Source organism: Necator americanus, chromosome I (assembly GCF_031761385.1).
Source record: "Necator americanus strain Aroian chromosome I, whole genome shotgun sequence".
In the NCBI taxonomy this organism is placed as follows: domain Eukaryota; kingdom Metazoa; phylum Nematoda; class Chromadorea; order Rhabditida; family Ancylostomatidae; genus Necator; species Necator americanus.
The window spans coordinates 3,852,344-3,873,087 of NC_087371.1; the positions used below are offsets into that span (position 1 = coordinate 3,852,344).

General features: G+C 39.7%; 2 protein-coding genes across 3 annotated transcripts; one reads left to right on the plus strand and one right to left on the minus strand.

Moving 5' to 3' along the window:
* Positions 1-4,914: 4,914 nt before the first annotated feature.
* On the plus strand, positions 4,915-8,725 carry RB195_004402 (uncharacterized protein; the record flags this gene model as incomplete). The annotated part of the gene is made up of 5 exons (XM_064182229.1): positions 4,915-4,998; positions 7,397-7,491; positions 8,304-8,379; positions 8,435-8,541; positions 8,602-8,725. 5 exons carry the CDS (start codon positions 4,915-4,917, stop codon positions 8,723-8,725), a joined length of 486 nt encoding a protein of 161 aa, XP_064033496.1.
* Positions 8,726-10,574: 1,849 nt separating this feature from the next.
* Positions 10,575-17,390, minus strand: RB195_004403 (uncharacterized protein; the record flags this gene model as incomplete). 2 transcript variants are annotated; one of them, XM_064182231.1, is made up of 10 exons in its annotated part: positions 10,575-10,741; positions 10,801-10,963; positions 11,729-11,877; positions 11,997-12,115; positions 12,184-12,252; positions 15,134-15,260; positions 15,321-15,421; positions 16,621-16,688; positions 16,752-16,821; positions 17,299-17,390. In XM_064182231.1, the coding sequence occupies 10 exons, from the start codon at positions 17,388-17,390 to the stop codon at positions 10,575-10,577; spliced, it is 1,125 nt and encodes a 374-aa protein (XP_064033497.1). The 2 variants fall into 2 exon arrangements, with proteins under 2 accessions (XP_064033497.1, XP_064033498.1); XM_064182230.1 differs by lacking the exon at positions 17,299-17,390 and having other exon boundaries at positions 16,752-16,820.
* Positions 17,391-20,744: the final 3,354 nt, after the last annotated feature.

A 20,744-nucleotide genomic window follows, 5' to 3' on the forward strand; every position in this document is an offset into this window, starting at 1 on the left:
CCATACGGTGGCACAACACGAACTAAAACGCTTTCAACGAATTAAGGGAACTCGTGTATCTGTAAACTAGTTTTGTTAAAATTTAGTGTTATTGTATCTACGTTGTTGTTGAAGATCAAAGCAAGTTTGAGCATTCACTCTTCAAAGTTTGCCAAATTCAATTATTTTCTGTTACTTACTAGAAAGGTCCGGAAAATCTCAAAATTCCTCGTTACATTGAGGAGGGTGCTTGAGGAGGGTGCACCGACAGATTTCCTGTCCACAAAACATAAGGCTACAATTATTTTTACCAATGTTTTTTTTATTCTGATGAAAAGTTCTCTTTCCCATATGGGCTCCCTCATGCACACAAAGAAACAGCAACAGCTCAGATGTTAAGAAATATCTGGAATGTATCTTGCTTGGGAAAAGATCTTTTTTTGTTAGTTTTACGCTATCTTCTTAACCTTTTTTTTGTTGTCCTTCAAGTAAGCAAGAGGTTTGGGAATTAATTATGACGAAGACAGGAGGACCAGAAATTCAAAGGAACTGCATACATTTACGCACGAAAAAAGAAGTCCAAAAAAATGCGAAAAGGCATGATGTTAGAACTACGAATTTCTTGGTACGCATTTAACTCAACAGTCAATGAATGTTAATGTTTTTAAATTCACGTCCACTAGAGTTTAATAAAATAAAAAATACTGAAATCAGATTTGTTTCGTTTTTCGTACTACCTTAACTTTAATTACAACAGTAGGCGTTTCTTGTTAAAGTGTACCATTTGCTTGAACAGCTCCAGCTCTGTGAACGTGTGACAAAAATAGGTGTTGCGAATTCCACGCGAGTCTTTTCACAACATCTATATGCCGCATGCAGCGGACGCGACAAAAGTCCCGCATCTAGCCTCCGTTTCGCGCGCTTTTTGCTCCGTCCACTTTTGCCGCTATAAGAGGAGCCGTTCCGTGTTTCGAAATCATTCATTCCATCAAGTCACCTGGTAAGCTGTAACCGGAACGAGTTCAAGGAGCGGATACGAATATCAGCGCAGCTTTCGATCAATAACATCTACCAAAGGGAAGAGGAGGAGCTGCAGCGAGAGGGAGGTAACTGGCGTCCCTGATGCTGTCCGGCGGAGTGGAGCGCAGGCTCCTGCGTCCAGGACTTCGCTCACATGTCCGGGGATTTGCACTTGTTGGGCCCGTAGTGAGTGGCTGGTTAGGCCCCGCCCCTTTAGTATTGTAGTTGTGTATGTGTGTAGAGTGGAATGAAGACTGAGTATGTACTCAGTGTGCTGGAGTGCAGTGGACTACACAGGAACCACAAGGGAGTGGCTACGCAAACTGTATGTGCACGGTAAATGTACGTACGTGTATTGCCAAGGGGTCAAAGAGCCCAGGCCGCAGCACCCGCAAAGCGGCGGCCAGCGGTACCGCACAAGTGCCAGGCTCCTAGTGTAAGGCCGGCATGGGGCCAGAGTAAGGGTAAAGTGCAGCGGACGGTACGGCGGTAGCCTTGGGGCCTCCCAAAGGACTGACAAGCGCCGCAGCGAGTGAACCATCGAGGCCGGACGCAAGCCTGGTGGCTACCATGTTCGCGTCCGGATATACTCTAGCCCCGACTGTCCACACACATCGCATTCCCGGGGTATTAGGGTCCTGGTGCCAGTTCCTCACGGGGCCCACACATCAATGAGTCGCTGGAACTGGACCTGGGAACCTAGCATCCGGGAACGCCGCAACAGGACCAAAGAATTTTCTCGACTCAAATTTTGAAGTTACAGCTTTAAAGTTGCATTTCTTCTGTGATTTGTGTTCCGATTATATTCGACTAAGCAATTTGTTGGTCTACAGTCCAAATAAAAAATATTCCCTATTTTGTTAAAATAAAGGATTTATTTAGTGTTATTTATTATTTATTAATTTATTAATTTATCCTTTTATTTTCATCAAAATTAAGAATTATTCTTTATTTTGACTGATTGCAGGAAGCTGACGATTTAAATTTGTAAACAAGGGTAGGCTATTGCTACTAAGTATTTCGTTGTTTTTTGAATTGTGTTAGGTACGTGAGTGGTACAGGATGGAACGAGCTGACGTGAATGGTTCTCTTGAATCTGTGCAACTGTGCACTCGTAGAAGTGTCCTCAATCTTATTATTATAGATATTTAATGCTGGCTGCAACACAAAAATAACCAGTCAAAGAAAAAACAAAAAGAGACGGAACCCTTTGAAAACTTGCACGAAATGCAAATAAGCGACTCTGACTGATTGTTCTTCTTCTTCAAAATGAAAACGATTATTTTCGTTTCCGTTAGTTGCATTGCTAGTAATTTCTTGATTCAGATACCTCAAATGTATTCGCTCTAACATTCCTCTATTTCTAGATTGCTTATCTGACTCTTCTAAACTCTGGTCGAAATCATGGTAAGAAGCAGTAGTAAGAAATTGTCGTTGAAAAGTGATTTTTCCTACGACAGGGAATGCGTTCAAATGCAAGACACCGAAAGGGAACGATCTGGAGAAGCACCTAGACATCTTATGCAGCGGAAGGTCGAGATTGGTTAAGAGTGCCACTGGGGAAAGGAGGACAGATGTATGCCCTCGTGAGTGTGCTCACTATTTCTTGGCGAGTAAAGGAAGACATATCCGATGTGGTGGAAAACAAGTACTGTAGATAGCATTGATTAACAGTTTAGAAAGGAATACATGACTCTCAGAGTTTCATGAAATAGTTTTGTATGCTAAGTGATGTAGTGCATTTCAGATACGGAACGATACCCTATACAGAAGGGCTGAGAATGAGATTAAGACCCGTTATTTGGACCCGGAAAAGTACGGGTTGTACAGATTTGAAGAGTACGTTTCAGTTTTCTATCATTCATCAGGGGAAATCGTTCGCAAATAAATTCAGAATCATTCAGACTAGGGCAGGTGTAGCGCAGCGAGGGTTCTGCTGCCACCGGAAGGTCGGCGTTTCAAAACGAGCGTAGAGAAAACTAAACTTTCTTGATGAAATAGTCACAGATTTGTCTGGCAGGATAAAAACACTCATTTGATTCTTCGGGCGGCCTCCGCAGATTATTGCTGATGCTCCACACGGCTAAACCTTGAACGATTCCGAATTGAAGTCGGACCTGCAGACGCTTCTCCATCGGGATTGATCAATGCTGTGCACTTTTTCCAATGTACCTATTCAATTTATGATTTAGACTATACGATTAGAGGCATTATTGTGATGAGAGCTCTCCTTTTCGCGGCCTATTCAAGCTTATGGAAAGATTGGAGGCAGTTAAGCAGCAAGTAATGCAATTTTTTCTAAGCAGGAAAATGTTATCGAATGCCAACTGTTTCAGATGATATATCCAAGAGCCACACAATATGTGTGCGCACTGAAAGTTTTTAGAGATCGGCATAGTATTTGTAAGCAGTACATGGTGTACGTGCTCGACAAAACGTATTTGCCTCTTTTATGTGGTTCATGTATTCCAACGCACAAAACATTTCAAGTGTTTTCTAGGGCTCCGAAGAATTATACGATGCAAGGCAAAGCATGCAAGAAAGACCAGGATTGCACTTATATAAGATCTGCAAAATGTAAAAATTTCTTGTGCTACACTAAGATTTAAAAAACCATCACTTGAATAAACGTAAACTGCTTTCCGTACGAGTCCGATAGCAGCTGCATTATGCATAATGGCCATATGTTCTGCTCCTGGGATTTCGTGAGTGGTAACTTAATAAAGAGGCTCTATTCGTTGGCAAGAACTCGCTTTCCTTTATTACTTCCCTTTCACGGCAAAAACTCTTATTTACTTAAACTTAACTTAACTCTTATTCCCTCATTATTGGACTCATTCCACCGTAGACTTCAGGTGATCTTCTATTCATTGTCCCATCGTCGTCTCTGAAAACAATCTTAGGCGGATAAGCAGGTAAAGAACTTTTGCTCCGGCTAAATTATTTCGGGGTGTTTAGACCAGTGCCCAGTGCCAGATCCATTGGGTCTGAAACATCTCTGATTCTTTCTTTTCAAAGCGCCTAAGTGACTAAGAAGCTTCTTGTGAGCTACATCAACTCCTGGTGGATCCAATTTCCTATTTGTTTGCGCGGTCACCCTATGTGCTCTCAACCCATAGTATAATTGACATTGTGGAAGAATTGTTCAACAATGGCTAACTGAAAATTTCTGGATGGCAGTGACAAAAATCAGAAGAATCAAGAATTAACTTTTTTTCTTATTATTAGCATCACTCCACCGTAGGCAGAATATAGCTGATTTTCGATTCATTGTCCCAACGCTGTCCCCGAAAACAATCGAGGGCGGATAACCAAGCAAAACAGCCTTTAACCCTTTTGAACTGTTCCGAAGTGGCTAGACAAGTGCACTTGAAATATCTCAAAGTTTCACCTTTCGAGACGTTTGAGTGAGCTTCCAGTGATCTATTATAACTTCACATGGATCCATGCTCTCGTTCATTTGTGCCTCCACCTTATAATGCTCCCAACCAATGCTATAATTAATATCATGGAAGAATTCTTTCAAATTTCGTTCAGTTTTTAATTTCAATTATATTAAGGGTTGTTGTTGTCCGGCCAGCGCAATTACAACAGAAGAAAATCAAAATAAAGTGATTGTCACTTTTAAGCTCCGAGGTGTCTGAGTTTTCGTGCAGATGCACGAAGTTGCTAAGGATCTTTGTTCACATGGTTTAGCACATAAATAAAGATAGAGAAGAACTCGCAACAAATCGTGAAGTGTTTGGTACAGATGCAGGAAATTCAATCAATCAGCTTGAGTTGATCTGATTATTATTAGTTAGAAATACTGTGATAATATAAATATAGGTACATATTCTCTGATCCTGGCCAAAAGACTTCTTCATTGAGAATAAGTTTCTACTTAATTCTTTGAGATTTTTCGCACATTTTGGTATGGTGGCATTGAATGGATTTTATTCGGATGTCGTCTCTAGACCATTTCTCGTTCTTCTGGTATCATTTTATCCGATTCTACAAGTGAGTGCAGTAAGGAAGATATTGTCAGCATAAATATTCAAATATTCACATTTTCGCAAGAGATAAACTGAAGGACACTTAATGTAGTTCTTACCACATGTAATCCCCTACACTTCGTTGTTGTTCCATGCAGCAACACTTAGGGACATTAAAGCTGACGACACGAAGAACATTCGGAAGAAGCTAACTCCTCGGAGAGCGAAAGGGATATAGAGAGAAAGGGATACAGCTGCAAGTGAGACGCGGGATTCGATATGTTTATCTTTCCAAGCCTATAAGTAAATCCAATCCATTCTTCGTGTGAAATCCTGAACTTACACAATTACTCAACGAAGAAACAACTAGACCACTGTCTACACAATTGGACGGCAAAAGGAAACCATGGCATTACGTGGTCATATGGTGCAGGGTTATGACGGAGAAGATTTTGAAGTTAAGATCACGTTATCGGCGCGCGCGTTGGCTGGCAAAGAGAAAAGATTCTGGATTGCGCAGTAGCTTGTTCCTATCTAAGCCTTATTCCCTCACCACAGGTATCTAGCAGTGACAGGATAGTCATCTGATCCCAAGGTACGATGTCCTCTTCTCATGAGGCCCAACAGTTAACTTAGGACTATCCTTGTTGGGAGGATAGGCCGTTTACTCGGATAAATCACGTTCGATTTCACACTTCCAGCCTCTGAAGAAGGCGATATTGCCGAAATGTTTACCACGAATAAAAGATAATAACAACCTCGTGTTCGGTTCAATTAAACAAAGGAAATACTGAAACTATACCGAAGCCTATTGAAGGTCACACATGGAGAATTCTCTATTTCGTAGAATTACAATGGACCCCTTGATGAACGAAATCACAATAGAGGGCATATGAAACGCAACTCCAATCTGCGATGTCCTATCAGCAGTCCCGTCAACGCGGTCTATGATCGAAAGTTCTGGGAACAAATCTTGATCTTCAGAGAGCGAAGTAGAAAATGCTTTTATTAGTTTGCATAGAACCAGACAAATTAAACGATTGAAAATCCATTTTTAATCATTACTTTATTCGGGACATTTTGACCTCAGAGCTTTAGAGAAAAGTTCCTTTTACAGTAGGTGCAAAAAATTCGAAGAATGCGTAGAAAACAGTGGAGCATAACTGTAACCCACAAGTGCACTCTGACTGGGACCCTCGCGGATTTTGATGTCAGGAGCTTCACGGGTCTTGTTCTGCGGGGTCATATGCGAACCATTTTCCAACGTGCATTAAAGGGAGCTATTCGAGATTATTTGCAATCGTCTGCTAACAGCACTATTTCGCTTAGATAAGCATAACGGTTCAAGAACATTTGACTTTGTTTACGGTTTTGTTTTTTTTTTCGTGAGATTTTAATTTGTTCTCTATTAGATACAAGACGTTTGAAGGGGTGTGTTAAAAATGTTGCGACTTTTCAGGCCTTGATGAGGGCCGCTACTCCAGAGTTTTAAGTACATAAGAGAGTGTTAGAAATTTCGTCCTTGCTTCAGGTACCTTATCAACAAGTCTTGTGAAGATCCAAGCAAGTTTGCTTTCTCTTTCATGTAAAGGAACTATTATTTTTCGTTTAGTTGCAACAAGCTGCAAATACAAGTTGTAAATAAAAGTAGGCTAGCTACACAAGGATTTTGTAGTTATTTGAGTTGCGTTAGGTACTGAAGTGGTACTAGATAGAACGAGCTGACACGAATCTGTTGAAACTATACAAATGTTTCAGTCGTAAATGTGTCCTCAATCCTACTATTATCCTTTTTTTGCTAATTAGAACTCAAAATGACCAGTTGAAGGGAAAACAAAAAGAAGCAGAACCCTTTGCAAACTTGAACGAAATGGATTTAAGCGACCCTGACTGGTCGTTCCTCATCTTCAACATGAAAACGATTCTTTTCGTTACAGTTAGCTGCATTGTTGGTAATTTCTTACTCTACATACCTCTAATGTGTTCCTTCCAACAATCTTCTATTTTTAGATTGCTTATCTGGCTCTTCTGAGCTCTGGTCAAAGTCTTGGTAAGAAACAGTAGTGGAAACTTGACGATAAAAGAAGTAAGACATTTTATGTGTTAGTGGAACGGGAGGAATGCGAGGCACCAGAAAATCTGACGGAGCGCCTAGCAATCATAAATTCTCTTGCTACTCGTAACTTCTTACTCTTGCTGCTAGAGGTCAAAATTACTCGAAAGAAGTGTCGTTGGGGCGAGGAGGACAGATGTATGCACTCGTGAGTGTGTTCACTAATTTTTAGAGAGCAAGGGAAATGTTCAAACGTTGCAATGGTGAATAGATAGGGCAGAATGCACTAGTTGGCAGTTTAGGAAGAAGCACATGATGTGCAGGATCCTATGAAATAATTCTGTTTGCTTAATGATGTAGTGCATTTCAGATATTCAATAGTTCCCTATACAACTTAGCTAAGGAGGAGATAGAGAAGCCTAAGACTCTAAGTCCACTAACGTACGGCTTGTACAGATTTTTGACGTACGTTTTCTTTCACATTTCGTTTAAAATCCAAAATTTCCCATCGACATCCGCACAGGTGTCTTTTTTTAGCCCGTCGATCATAGTGAATGATCCAAGCCATGAGAGAATATCTTTCTGATCGGAAATACCTTTTCTGCATATGTTGGATGATAACTTGCTTTTAAAAGGAAAGTGGTAAAAGTGATGAGGATGAGAGCCTAGGCATCTAAACTATAAACAAACTCCTTGACTACTTGTTTTCATATAAACTTGAGGAAAAAATATTTGGAACTTTTGTCATCATTTTCTATTATATTTCTAGTTCTTTGATTTTCTGCTTTTCCGATCTGAGAGCATCCTAAGGGGAATGATTATCTCCAGACATTTTATCCTTTGTCATTCCGGTCAGTATCCAAAAGTTTTAAACTACTCGAGCTTTTCTTTAATGGTTTTTTATCAGAATAAATTTTCTTTCCTTTTAGTAGGTAAAAATGATAGTTCACAGATAAATTCTGTATCATTCAGAGAAGAATAGGTGTAGCACAGCGGTAATGTGTTCTGCTGTTTTGGCAAGGTAGACGGGTCGAAACTTTCGTAGTGTCAATCAACTCTTCTCAGTAAAATAGCGCCAAACTTGTCTATGAAGATAGGAGCACTAATCTGAAAGATCGGTTGGCCTCCGTGAGTTGCCGTGTAGACTGTACATAGTTCCATAGATTTGAGACGATTTCGAGTTAAAATCGTATCCGTGCTTCTCAATAGGGGTTGATCAATGCTGTGCACCTAATCCTTCTAACTTCTTCCACTTCATCCTTCGATTTTGATTTCAGAACATATCGTGATAAGTACACCGGTGTGTACGAACTAGCTAATCTGATGAAAACCCACAATCCAGTCTTGCGCCAGGTAGCACTACTCTTTTTTGTACAGCGAAAATTTAGTTGGATGCCAGTTGTTTTAGATGATATACCCAAATGCGACACAGTATGCGTGTGCGCTGAAAATTTTCAAGGACACACGTTTACTTAAGGTTTGTAAATTAAGAGTTGTGTGCGTGCTCAACAAAAGGTATGTGCCTCTTCTATGCAGTTCAATTATTTCATCAATTTAATGTAAGATGTTTTCTAGTGCTCCGGACAACTATGAAATAGAAAGAAACGCATGCGAGAAAGGAGGAGATTGCACCTATCTAAAACCTGCGAATTGTGTAAATCCCTTGTGCTACGCTGACCTACAAGGGACGTCGGATTAAAGACAATTCAGAGCTTTTTCAACATTTACTGGGTTGCGATATAATTCCTGTCCTTGATTTGAATATAAAAGTCCATTTGGAAAGAAAAAGTGTTTGCAAAATATTATGTTCAACTTAACGGATAATTCCTCACTCTGGAAGGCGCTGGTGTTGCGATCTCTTCATTTTGTTGAATCTTGTTTTCTTTAATCACTAATTTAAAATGTCAAGGGCACAAAAAGAGCAAAATTGACGCAACTGTTTTTTGCGCCCTGTCGAGATAATCAACAGAAAACAAACCCGTTTACCTCAACTCTTACAACTCCCACGCATTCAAAATACCCCGTCCTCGGTAGAAGAGTATAGGTTAGAAATAGCTTAGGAAAGGGAAAGAATGACTCACCGCTACTCAAAGAGATCTGTCAGGGTCGCGGGCTGATGACCACGCCTCCCACGTCGGCCCGTTGCAAAAGTCGTCCTCAGCACGGTAGCTTTTCCAACGCTTTTCCAGCTTTTTCCTTTTCTTTTCCAACAACCACAACAAACAAACTCTTCCTACTACAAACCTACAAGCTGTTCGTGCCGGCACCGAGTAGTTGCGACGTTTCATTCGCAACCAACTTGCCGTCCTAGAACTCGGACGTTTTGCGGTGAGTCATTAAAAAAAATTAAAAAATTTAAATTAACAAACGACAAGTATATGCATAAGAAGAGGCAACAGAAGGCAGAAGCGCGAAAACCATCCTGCCAACATTTCCTAAAGGTCCGCCTATGCATGAATCAACATCATATGGACCAGCTGTAAGGTCTCGAGATTTGCATCAGTTTAAAAGATAACAATGAGTGAACAGTTAAACATGCTGTTATTTCTGAAAATTTGAAAAAAAAAACACTCGGACTACAATCATCGTTCTTCTTTAAAAAAAAAAACAAACAGTCCTAAAACGTGCATAATTTCTGGGCAGTGCTATCCGGAAAAAAGGGTCTAGTCTATATATTCATGTGCTTGGAATAGTCCATATTTATTCATTTATTCTTTTATTCTTTTATTTATTTATTTACTTATTTATATTTATATATAAAGTGGCTCACATGAAGTGAGACGCAAAAAACTCCTCGCAACTTTCCACCAATTAATCCGAACAAGAAATATTATTTCAAATTAAATACCCAGGAACTTCTGAGTAAGTTCTCACACATCACATACAGAATGAGCTCCAACACAAGCATTCAATCTCTTCCGAAAATTTTTGAGATTGCGCACGATCACTTCTCATGTCTCCAAGGCTCCTTTTCCGTATTCAATATTCTTTATTTACTAATATTTTTCAATATTCAGAATTCAGTAACTTGTACCTAAAAGAGCAAGCTTTTTGCTCTAAATCGACAATACAGCAAAATCCAAAAGGTTGAGATCGAGCGAGTGTGACGCCCAAACATCTCCGTCCAAAAATCCGGAACATTGGCCTCACACCACTCCAGTGTCCTCTTTGCGCCATGGGCTGGCGCCCAATTTTGCAGGAAGGTCCAGTTAGTGTCTTTACTGGTTTTCCTGGCTCAAGGAATTACCGCATCATTTGATTTTCTTGATAAGATTGGTGCCAGAACGCAGAAGAGTGGGCTGGAAGAGATCGCACGGTGTCGGATTTGTGGCTTAGTCATAAAATGTCCATAAAAATCCACCTAGAATAGCTGCTCGTAATCGGAACTCATTCGATACTGAAGTATTTCATACTCCACCTAGTGGAGTGCTCTAGGTATAAAAGGTCTACATGAGATGTGAATTGTTCCATGGTTTCTGAAGCTCAAAGAATGTATTAAAAGGCATAACGCACTGCATTTATTTATTTGATCTAGTTAGGGTACCAGTTTAAAAACGATCGAAAGGGGCGTAGGATTCGAAGAAGAATGGGTTGCGGTAGCCCTTTCCAACAGTTTTACATGTGGCGCAACAAAATTGCTTGTCCTTAGGTGTGCAGTAGTGCTTTCGTGTTCTGAGCAAGGCGTTGCAGAATGAACGATTTGAATCGCGGCAATCTGAGATACCCAAGTCATGTATTTCTTTAAAGGAAAGTTATTAAGCAAATGTAACTAACTGTTTTTGTTCGATGGTGGGGTGACGATGATAGGTGGTTTCACTCCACCCGAGTTATTGCTGCTGTAGCCGGTTTTCGCGCCCATGCATTTGTTACACTGATATATTTCGCAGATTTTGCGATAATCGTTGGGAGAAGCGTCCATTTGGTTACCAATTACATCCTGCAGTAGTGGAAGCGTTAGTGATAGCTGAACATTCTGAAGGTCATATCTTCAAGAATCACTGACGTGCATTTGAAGTTACCCGTCAGTGCTTTTTATGCTTGGTCAAATTCACTCTGAACAAGATATCAACTTCCCCAACTTATACGTGGTGATCTTTAAAGGTGAGAGGAGGTGCGACATTTTTGTCATACGATTTTATAACGCTTTTCACTACAGATCAAATACCTTTTCTCATGCGGTTATCGCACCAATTGTTACATTATCCGGAAGCTTCGCGGTTTGTTAAGGCTATGGAAATATTGGAGAAGATGGATCGATAGAATCCATTTTCTACGAAAAATTTGCCGTCATCGGCGTATTCTATAACTTCATCTGGAACAAGTACGAAAAACGAAATATAAATTGCGAAATCCACGCAGAAAGCGCTTACAAATAAATAGTTAGGTAAACTCGATATTTCCGTACATAGTATGGTTATCACATTTGTCACCGCCATATACACAACTAAAGGTGGCAAAGTTCTGCTGTTGCTGGGGCAAAAATACCGCCTAAAACAATAAATTCAATGCAGCTGGCTAAAACGTTAATAGTTCTGAACGAATAGTGGCGTATAATCTGTGATCTGTCCGTAAATATCTGTGTGCGAAGTTTGATTGACATCGATTGATCCGCTAAGCTTATATGTAGAACATACCTTTGACGTATGCATATTGGCAAATTTCCTGTTCTACATATTTGTGTATATCTCTAATGAACACGAACCTGATACCTAGGGTCGCGCGTTTCCATACTAATTTTTCCTTCTATTGCAAATGATGTTTTATCGTAGTGCATGATCGATTTGTAGTCGTATGGTACATTATAAGTAGTTGCCTCGAGTGGTGACACCTTATCGAATTGACTCCAATAACCTGAATTATTTGAAAAGTGTGAAGAGTATTCAGGTTTAGAGTTGTAGCTGAGTCAAAGTAATCTTTCGAGTACAGTAATACAGTGGTTGAATATATGTTAGTTAGCTTATTCTACTCACTTCGCTCTATATTCTTATAGTGCACCTTGATGTACTTGTCACGATCGGCACGCATATGCTCATGCCATAGTCCTATCACATGAAATAGTTCATGCAATACGAGTTCAACCGCCATACATCTATAAGAAAAAAGATTCGCTACCCTTCATGTATGCGAATCTGAATAATTGAGAAATGAAAGGTTTACGTTTCCTCAGAGCCGTGTTCCAGCATTAGTACGCTTTTGCCTCCGGGTCGACCAACACTGGTGTAGCATCTAAAAGGAATTCTTTGAAGTAAAAGACGAACAAAATTCTGATGCAAAAGAAATAAACATAACCTCAATAAAGTGCTTTACCAGTGTGCAGTGTCATTTACATTGGAAAAACTGGAAGGATGATGACCTTGTGTATCAAAGAACATTTGGGTGGTAAAGGAAGTAAAAGTTCGATGACAGCATTGGGGCAGCACAAGCATAAGAAACACAAGGGAAATAAGTTTGGAATAAAGTGTACGTTATTAGATGAATCCATAAATAACAAAAATGATTTCTTATCAATTACTAATGACCTTATGTCGTTCGCAACATTCCATGAGCTATAACATTGCCTCACATCCAGTTTTTTTACACCATCTCTACACCAATAGTTAAGGATACTGCATTGTATAGATGTCACTCGCGTTTGGTGAGAGTCTGTGGGAACGCGATGTTCCACCAACCTCGCAGGTCACTAAGACCGGTCAATCTGTTTTCTTGTCTTTAGTTCTTGCATGGTGCACTTCAAACAACATCGAGGCCTGACAAGGAGAGAGAATGGGTTTGATAAGTTATGCATTGCGCTAAGAGACTCGAACCATATTTAGAACTTTAAAAAAGACGAGGTTGTCGTGGCACAACAAGGAACACTAATCCAGTAAAATGTTCCTAATTTCACTTGTATTCCATAGTTAGATCAAAACGAAGTGAAACTCAGTGCTGTTGCGTGTACGGCTGCGTTTGAACCAGTGCGGGACAAGAGGTACTCGTGGAAACCGGCTGACCGCTCCTGTCCTCCCTTCAGCACCGCGCTCCTCCGCGTAATTACGGCTGCAGCTCCACCACCTAGACATCCTCCACGACCGCCTGAGATCACCTACACCCCGCCTCCCTATTGCTCCCTGATCAACCCCGCGGACGATGTTCGCGCCACGACGAAGCGGTGGATAATGCGAATTTTGAAGGGAGGGGGAGTGAAAAACGAATTGCAGCAGCGAATTCTGATGTACGGATACAGTAAACTAAGCGCATATTATTGGGAATAAAAGAGAAGAAGTAGATCCTTCTACCCTATTTAACTTTACATAAGTAAAAATTGTCTCAAAAAGGTGCTCCAGGGAAAAGAATAACATGCATATATTTTCACACATCTCATAATTTAACACATTTCATGCCCTAAGTCTTCTACATAAGTTAGCAGTGCATAAGTACGTGTTTGTCACGATGCCATTCAGCGAATTCGTGTTCAACTTCAACTGCAGCAGCTATAATAACAACAACTTTATGCGCTTATTACTTTGTATACATCCTTGAAACTCCTTTCTACATTCTAGCCTTTCAAAATTTTACATAGATATAATGTTTATATACAGCGAATGTCAAATATTTCAATACTTGCTTGTACGTTTTATACAGTTTTATATAATGGAACTTTGTATAGTTCTTCAAACTTCTTTCAACAGCGTTTTATTGCTTCATTTCTATCTATTCCCTGCATAAAATCTATATGACAAGTTAGATGTATTAGTGGCGAACAGAGACCTTTGCATCGTCGAGATATACCTTTAGGTACAGTGCATGTCTGCGAGGCACTATTCGCGCCTCGTTAGTCGTTGGATGCCAGTTTTACCCAGCTAGATAAGCAAAAAGAAATCCTTACAAAGCGAAAAAAGTAAAGATGATAGCATAACACCGATCAGTGGGACATTTTTTGAAACATTCCCAGAAATGGATGTGTTTTCCGCCTAACAAGTCGAAGCAGGATAATTTCATTTTCACTCGCATTTCTAAATGGCATATCACTTATACAAACCTATTTCATTCTTTCCTTCTTTTATACTAATTTACAAGCACACTTTATGTAGACCTTCAAACAACATCTAATACCAGGTACTTTCCCTTCCGTTCGATTTTAAAAGCATATCATAAGAGCTGTAGGCGCGGCGAAAAAAAGTTGTCGTAGGAGCGGTAGACGCGGGTGGCGTGGGAGGGGCGTCTTGAAGACGTAGCACAAGAGGAGCAATCAGGCTACTGTAGCGATTATGACGGTATCAGAAGACGCGCAGTACAATTAACGACGCTCATTAGTCTCCTGGATATGCGGCGGCACATCATACGGGTACGTCTTGACCGTTCCCCGTTTGAACCTTTGCCCTCTCTGAACCTGTGCGGTGGTGAGTTGTGGTTTGGATCGCGCCTGGACTTTTGCTAGCATCAATTATTGCCGTCGATGGTCCCACCTCGATTCCAACCGCTTTCTCCACCGCACCGCCTCAAGTGCAGACGCATACACAACTGTACCGAGTTTCATATAATTTAAACCATGCACATCTCCATCAACGCTATCTTCCAGAAAATTTCCCATCTTCCGTAGATTTGATTCAACGGGAGATTTTTCAAACGCTCTAGAGCTAAGAGGTGCTTTGCTTTATGTTCACTCACCTATCTGACTTCATTCACACAATGGTGTTTTCGGTATTCGTACAACATCCTTATATCTTTCTGTTAAGTCTTTTGAACTGCTAAATGGTCAGCATAATTTTTGAGATTTTCTGCGCTACTTTCTTAAACTAAAAAAATGTATTTGTTGCTGATGACGCATTAAGTGTATTTGTAGAACTCAGTAGTAGTTGATTACATTTAAAAAAAAACCGAATTAAACAAAAATTATATATTATGAAAATAAATTATTCAACTAAATAAGTTAGGACAATTTTTGATAGATAATTCCAAAGCGGATTAAATTAGCGACAATATCAGATTCAAAAGAAACACGTAACCATATTTAATTTTTATCTAAATCTTAGTTATCTCTAGCTTCCTCTTCAATGAACGGAATAGATGGAACAGAAAAGAAAAAACACGGAAAAAAAGAAGAACAACAAGCAGAAGGATGACTTACCCTTCTCCAGGCTTACTCTGAATCTCGATGTAATCTTCTTCATTCTTTCTTTTCCTAAATCGAATGCATGTGTTGTCTTCTACACGTCTCATTGCTTTTCCGATAATTCTCGTCAACGTTGGTGGTTCTGAAATACATCAGTTTTGCTCAGATGAAGTTTTTTTTTTCTACTCTATTAGAGAAGTACCGAAGCGTGCTGCTATTTGGTATGGTATGACAAAATTTCCGTCCTTATCTTTTACGTTCCACTTAAGAGGCGACGTTTTATAAAGAGCATTGAACATTTTGCTGAAATTACAAGTATCATTATCGAATCGGGATCGCTGTAAACCCCTCAGCTACAATTTATTTTAGAGTATGATCGTTGTTCTGTATCTTGTAATTTGTAGTGAAATATTATTTATGTTACTTGTTACTCAACAGAATAGTAGCACAGGATTGGAATATGCTCAAGATGTCCGCGTTCTGTATAAACCAAAGTGAGAAATTAAGATTTGCTTTTGCTAAACTCGCATGTTGCATAAATTTCTGTCATGGGAGAGGTTTGTAAGAGTTCATTCGAATAAATCATACGCATTGCAGCAGTCACAGTGCTTATTCGCCGCTTCCTTTTAATTTTCATGTCACTTCGCCACTTTTACACTTTGAAAAAAAAAAACTGTTTTTTTTTAGTTTTAGAAACAGTTTTCCTCCGCTCGTGAATCATTTTGGGTATGCAACGTTTTACCGTTTCGCCAAAGGTACGGATCACATATTAAGAGAACGAATGCGTTGCTCGAGTTGAAGCCAAATTTTCGCGAAAGAAAAGTTGCTGATATGTCTGCTCAGAAAGAATTAGATGTAGCGGTTATCGGTCGTACCGGAAGATTTCTTTTCAAAGATAGTAAAAGTCGTAGTTCAACTGTACTGTTGAGAGGATCCGTTGTGTTTACACTGTCATCTATATCGGAACCGCCCCCAGCTAGACAATCCCTTTATCACTTCGGATTCGGAAAACAGGTGCCAAACTTGTATGAAGGTTAAGAATAAAAATATCTGTGATTAATCAATCCGCCTAGGATACGTTAACATCAATTCAGAGTTGTTTAAGAACGAGAACGTTTACGAACGTTCTCGTTTCTGGGCTGAACAATGACTAGCTGAGGCTTGCCGATAAATCAGGTCAATCTTCATCCTCCCATGCAGATCTGGCACCTATTTATCGATCCCGGAGGGATAGAAAGCTTATGGCACCGAGAAGATTTCAAACCACCGACCGATTCTGCTGCCGATGCGGAACCTCTTACCAACTTCGCCATACTTGGCCCCATTAGCTTGTACTCGAGCATAAATCAACTATTCGGATGTATCGGTAGGCCGTTCATTGATCAAAAATAGTTCTGGATTCATATGGAATAATTTAGTGGAACCTAATGCGACTGTTCAACTGCAATCATTGTATCCTCATTTCCTTTCAATTCAAAAGCGCGATGATGAAGTATGCTTACCCTTCTTTGCCCCTCAGCTGAAGAATGTCCGCTCCGTTTTTCTGTGTGAATATGTTGATTGGTTTCGCCTAAAAAAAATTTGAAAGAATTAAGTTTACATAGTTTATCTTTAAAAAAAATATTGTGCTTACTCTTCCCGATACCATTTGAACAACTGTGAGGAAACTTAATAGTTGGCCGACAATTTGGATGACGGCCATCCTAAAAAAGTGAAGAAAGCACTTGTGTTGCTTTGTCTTTCAAACGTGTGCATAAAAAGCAAGAATGGAAAGTAACCAAATTAATTCAATAGATTTCTTGCTGTATTTTGAATGCAATTTTTTTTGAGACATGCAGAAAAAAGGTGACTTTTCGACTAAAGACTCAACCTCTTCCCACAATCTATGACCCCGCAAAGGCATTACCCGCCTGAAACCCCTACCATCCCAGATTCGTGGGATGATTCCTTTAATTTAGCTTGAACGCGATAGCGCCCATCTCAACAGGAACAATCAAACTCAACCAATTCCTTCCTTATCCGTTTGTTTTTTTTTAAATCTATTCCTTTTCTTTTGGCTATCAGCTCCTTTCTAAGAGTGAAAGAAAGAAATTGAACTTAAGTACGAATGGAAACTAGTTGATTCAGGTCGGAGTCAAATTCATGGGCAGTGCACTGATAAATAAGATAGTAAGATTTACCTAGTGGTGAGCAAAAAACAGAAGACACTGAAGCTTAGAAGAATGCAGTGTAAGTTTAGCGCTGGTCCCGTATTTAAACAGTTGCTACACATTGAGAAATAAATCTAAAGCAGAATGATCCAAAAAAGTGTTGATGTGACTTCTAAAGTGCTTGTTTTGTGACGGAAAATTCTACAAGATGAATTGGTCTCAATGATATTCCGATATATCGTGGCAGGAATATTGTTGTTCACTTTCGGATCCGCCACAGGAACATCGTTCCCCTTCAGTCCAAATTTTTTTTTTCCAAATCCAACTTTTCACCAGACAAGTAACACAGATTAACTCTATCGCTCAGTTGATCCAATCGGTTCAATTTTGGCGGATTAGGACTAAGAGTCGCTCATGTATTAATAATATAATAATATTATGTATAAATAGCGAATAACGTGAAGTTCCATACTGCACAACCTCCATAACCTCAAAAGTGTACGGTACTTCTAACTGTGTACCTGTTCTGACTGCATCCTGATTCGATTTCTTCGATTGAATTTTGCACAATAAAATTATCCTTGGTGTCTCGGAAAATTCTCAGAGAATTATTTGTAGGCGAGCTGTAATAGTCTCATTTAGACATGGAATAGTTGAATTTTGGAGTTTTTCAAAATCGTTGACTGTAATGGTTTCAAAAAAAGAAGAAGAATCAACAAATGTGAAGGAATGTGGGATCGATGGAGTCTGAGGAATCAGAAGAGTCTGCAGCCGTCTTTCGGTATCGCTATGCTAATAGTTTAGTTACGTTCGCAAAGGGTGCGAGGAGAGAGTGAAGTGCTATAAAAAGGCAAATCTGTCAAGATTCGAGAGGAAAAACTTGGGATTCATGAAGTCTGAAGAAACTGTCTTATACAGACTCTCTCTCTTCCAAGTGTGTAATTTAATTGTGTTGTATAATATTACGTTACAGATTAGATTCCCTGGCTTTTTTTTTTGCTTTGAAACAAAGCAGAAATCAAAAAATATTTGTCACAGCTAATTCTTGTTAGGACATTGGTTTGATCCACTGCCGGGAAATTTCTTTACAGATCATGTAGTTATGGGAGTGGAAGAAGCGCGCTAATGACAGCAAATACAGATTAAGCTTTAATATTTATCAGCACGTTATCATCATAACATCAGACGACGAATATCATCAACACAGAAGACTGGGTCCGAAGGTGCGCCGCGTCGATTCTTCTGCTTCCTGTAATCATCAACTTTTATTTCCGAGCTTTACCATTGTGCTTCGAGCTATTGATCGCTTCCTAGGGTGCTAGCTCATCATTGTTAACAATCTAGTTCATGGGAAAATATCGTTCCTATCGGGAACGGAATGGATAGATATGTTGGGTCATGACTTGCGCTTAAAAGTTTTTAAGTCACCTGACCGTGAAAATGTTTACAGTGAGAGCCTAAACATCAAGTATATAAGTATAAAATATATAAGTTTCACCTGTTCATAATATAAAGTTAGGAAAAAAGCGCTAGAAGTTTTGCCACAACTTTCTTTTTTGTTTACCGTCCTTAGAGGAAGTCCACTGCAGCTGGGCTCGGTCTCTTTTTCTGGAACACCTTCGCACATTTGGAGCTATGTTGCATAAATCACAGCGGTAGCTTTCCATCTTTGAGAGAGCAATTCTGGATAAAGCATACCCCCAATCCCCGAAAGACGTCGCTCCGACTAAGATTTGTCTTAGTGATTTGCCTTATCTAAGAAATCTGATCTGAACAAATTCTTTCTCAGAACATTTTCTTCAATCTGAAATTTTCTTTCTTTCTATTACTATGAAAAAATGATCGTTCATAATCAGATTCAGCATCACTCAGACTAGGGCGGGTGTAGCGTAGCTTCATTTCTGCTTCCACCACGAGGTCAATGGTTCGACCCTAGAGCCAACCAAACCTTTCCGATAAAACAAATTTGTATACGAGGATAAAAACACTGGGTTGAAGCTTCTGTTGCCTTCCGGCGGTTATTGTTTAGGCATATGCGTCAATAAAACTCTAACGATTCCAAATTGGAGTCGGACCCGCAGAGGCGCATCTCCGTAGAAATTGATCAATGCAGTAACTAATAACTGCAGTAACTTACACTAATTCCATTGTACTTCTTCAATTTATTATCCAGACTATTTGATTATAGGATAAATCATAATGAGTACTGTCCTGTATGCGGCCTAGTTGACCTCAAAGAATTAACGAGGAATTCAAGAAACAAGTATTCTTTCATATTCCTATAGTATAGCTATTCTTTTCTATGCGGTAAAATGTTATAGGGTCCCAATTCTTTCAGATGATATATCCAAATGCCACAAAATATCGGTGTGCGCTGAAAGTGTTCAAAAATGTCATAAGAAATAATTGCGTGAGCAGTAAGAAGTATGTTCCTCTTTTATAGAGTTCATGTATTTCAACAGCAAATGTAAAGTATCTGCTTGGCTTCCAGAGAAATATAAATAAAAGGAACGGTATGCAACGAGGAGATGAACTGCACTTATATAAGACTTGCAATACGTAAATGTCCCTTTGTGCTATAGTCACATTTAAAAAAAAACGAAAAGAAACACTAGAAAACAATTATTTTATTTAGTAAGTCGAGAGATAATTCTTTGCCTCTTTTGAATTTGAAATGTAAATGGACTTGGAAAAATGCTGTGCACTATTTGATAGCGAACTCCTTGCCCACAAGAACTGTCCGAAACGCCGTTTCTTACGACGTCCACCATTGCAACGCGCCACCCTTGCGCCCCGCCTCCACCTGCGATTCGCCGAAAATCCATTCGGTCGCCCTGATAGGCAGTTCATTTCATCCGACGAATTGCAGGCGGGGTAGGGGAGCAAAGGTGGCGCGTTGCAATTTCGGAGCCGTATGTTTACAGTGATGCGGGGAGAGAAGAGCGGAACCACCTCTGTATTCATAATCTAAGACCCCATGTAGGTATACTCCAACGAAAATGCATAACACGCCAGATTTTCGGAGTGATACCTTTACGCTTTTTTGTAGCGTTGAATCGCGATAATAAGGGAATAAACTCGCCGTTACAAGCCAACTCGCGCGCTTAGAGTTGCTAAAATTTTAGCCCAAGTTTCAGTTTTGGTTAAAATTTCAGTGTAGATTGATCAGTGCCGAATTTACTAATAATAACCCACACCTTAGTTAGTTAATCCAGTTGCTCATCAAATTTTTCAGCAGTAAACAGATGAGAGAACGATTTTCCAATGTGAATTTATATGATACTATAACTTTGTCGTTACTACCGGCGATATGTAAGAATTCATCACTTTCATCGTTGCTTTATAATTGCAGCATTTTCCACTTAGAGGACCAAGCGGAGCAATCTCTGCCCAAAATCAAACTACTGATATATGTTGTAGTCTTAAGTGAATTTTTATTTGCGGATATGGAGACCTTGTTGAAAAATGGCAGAAGA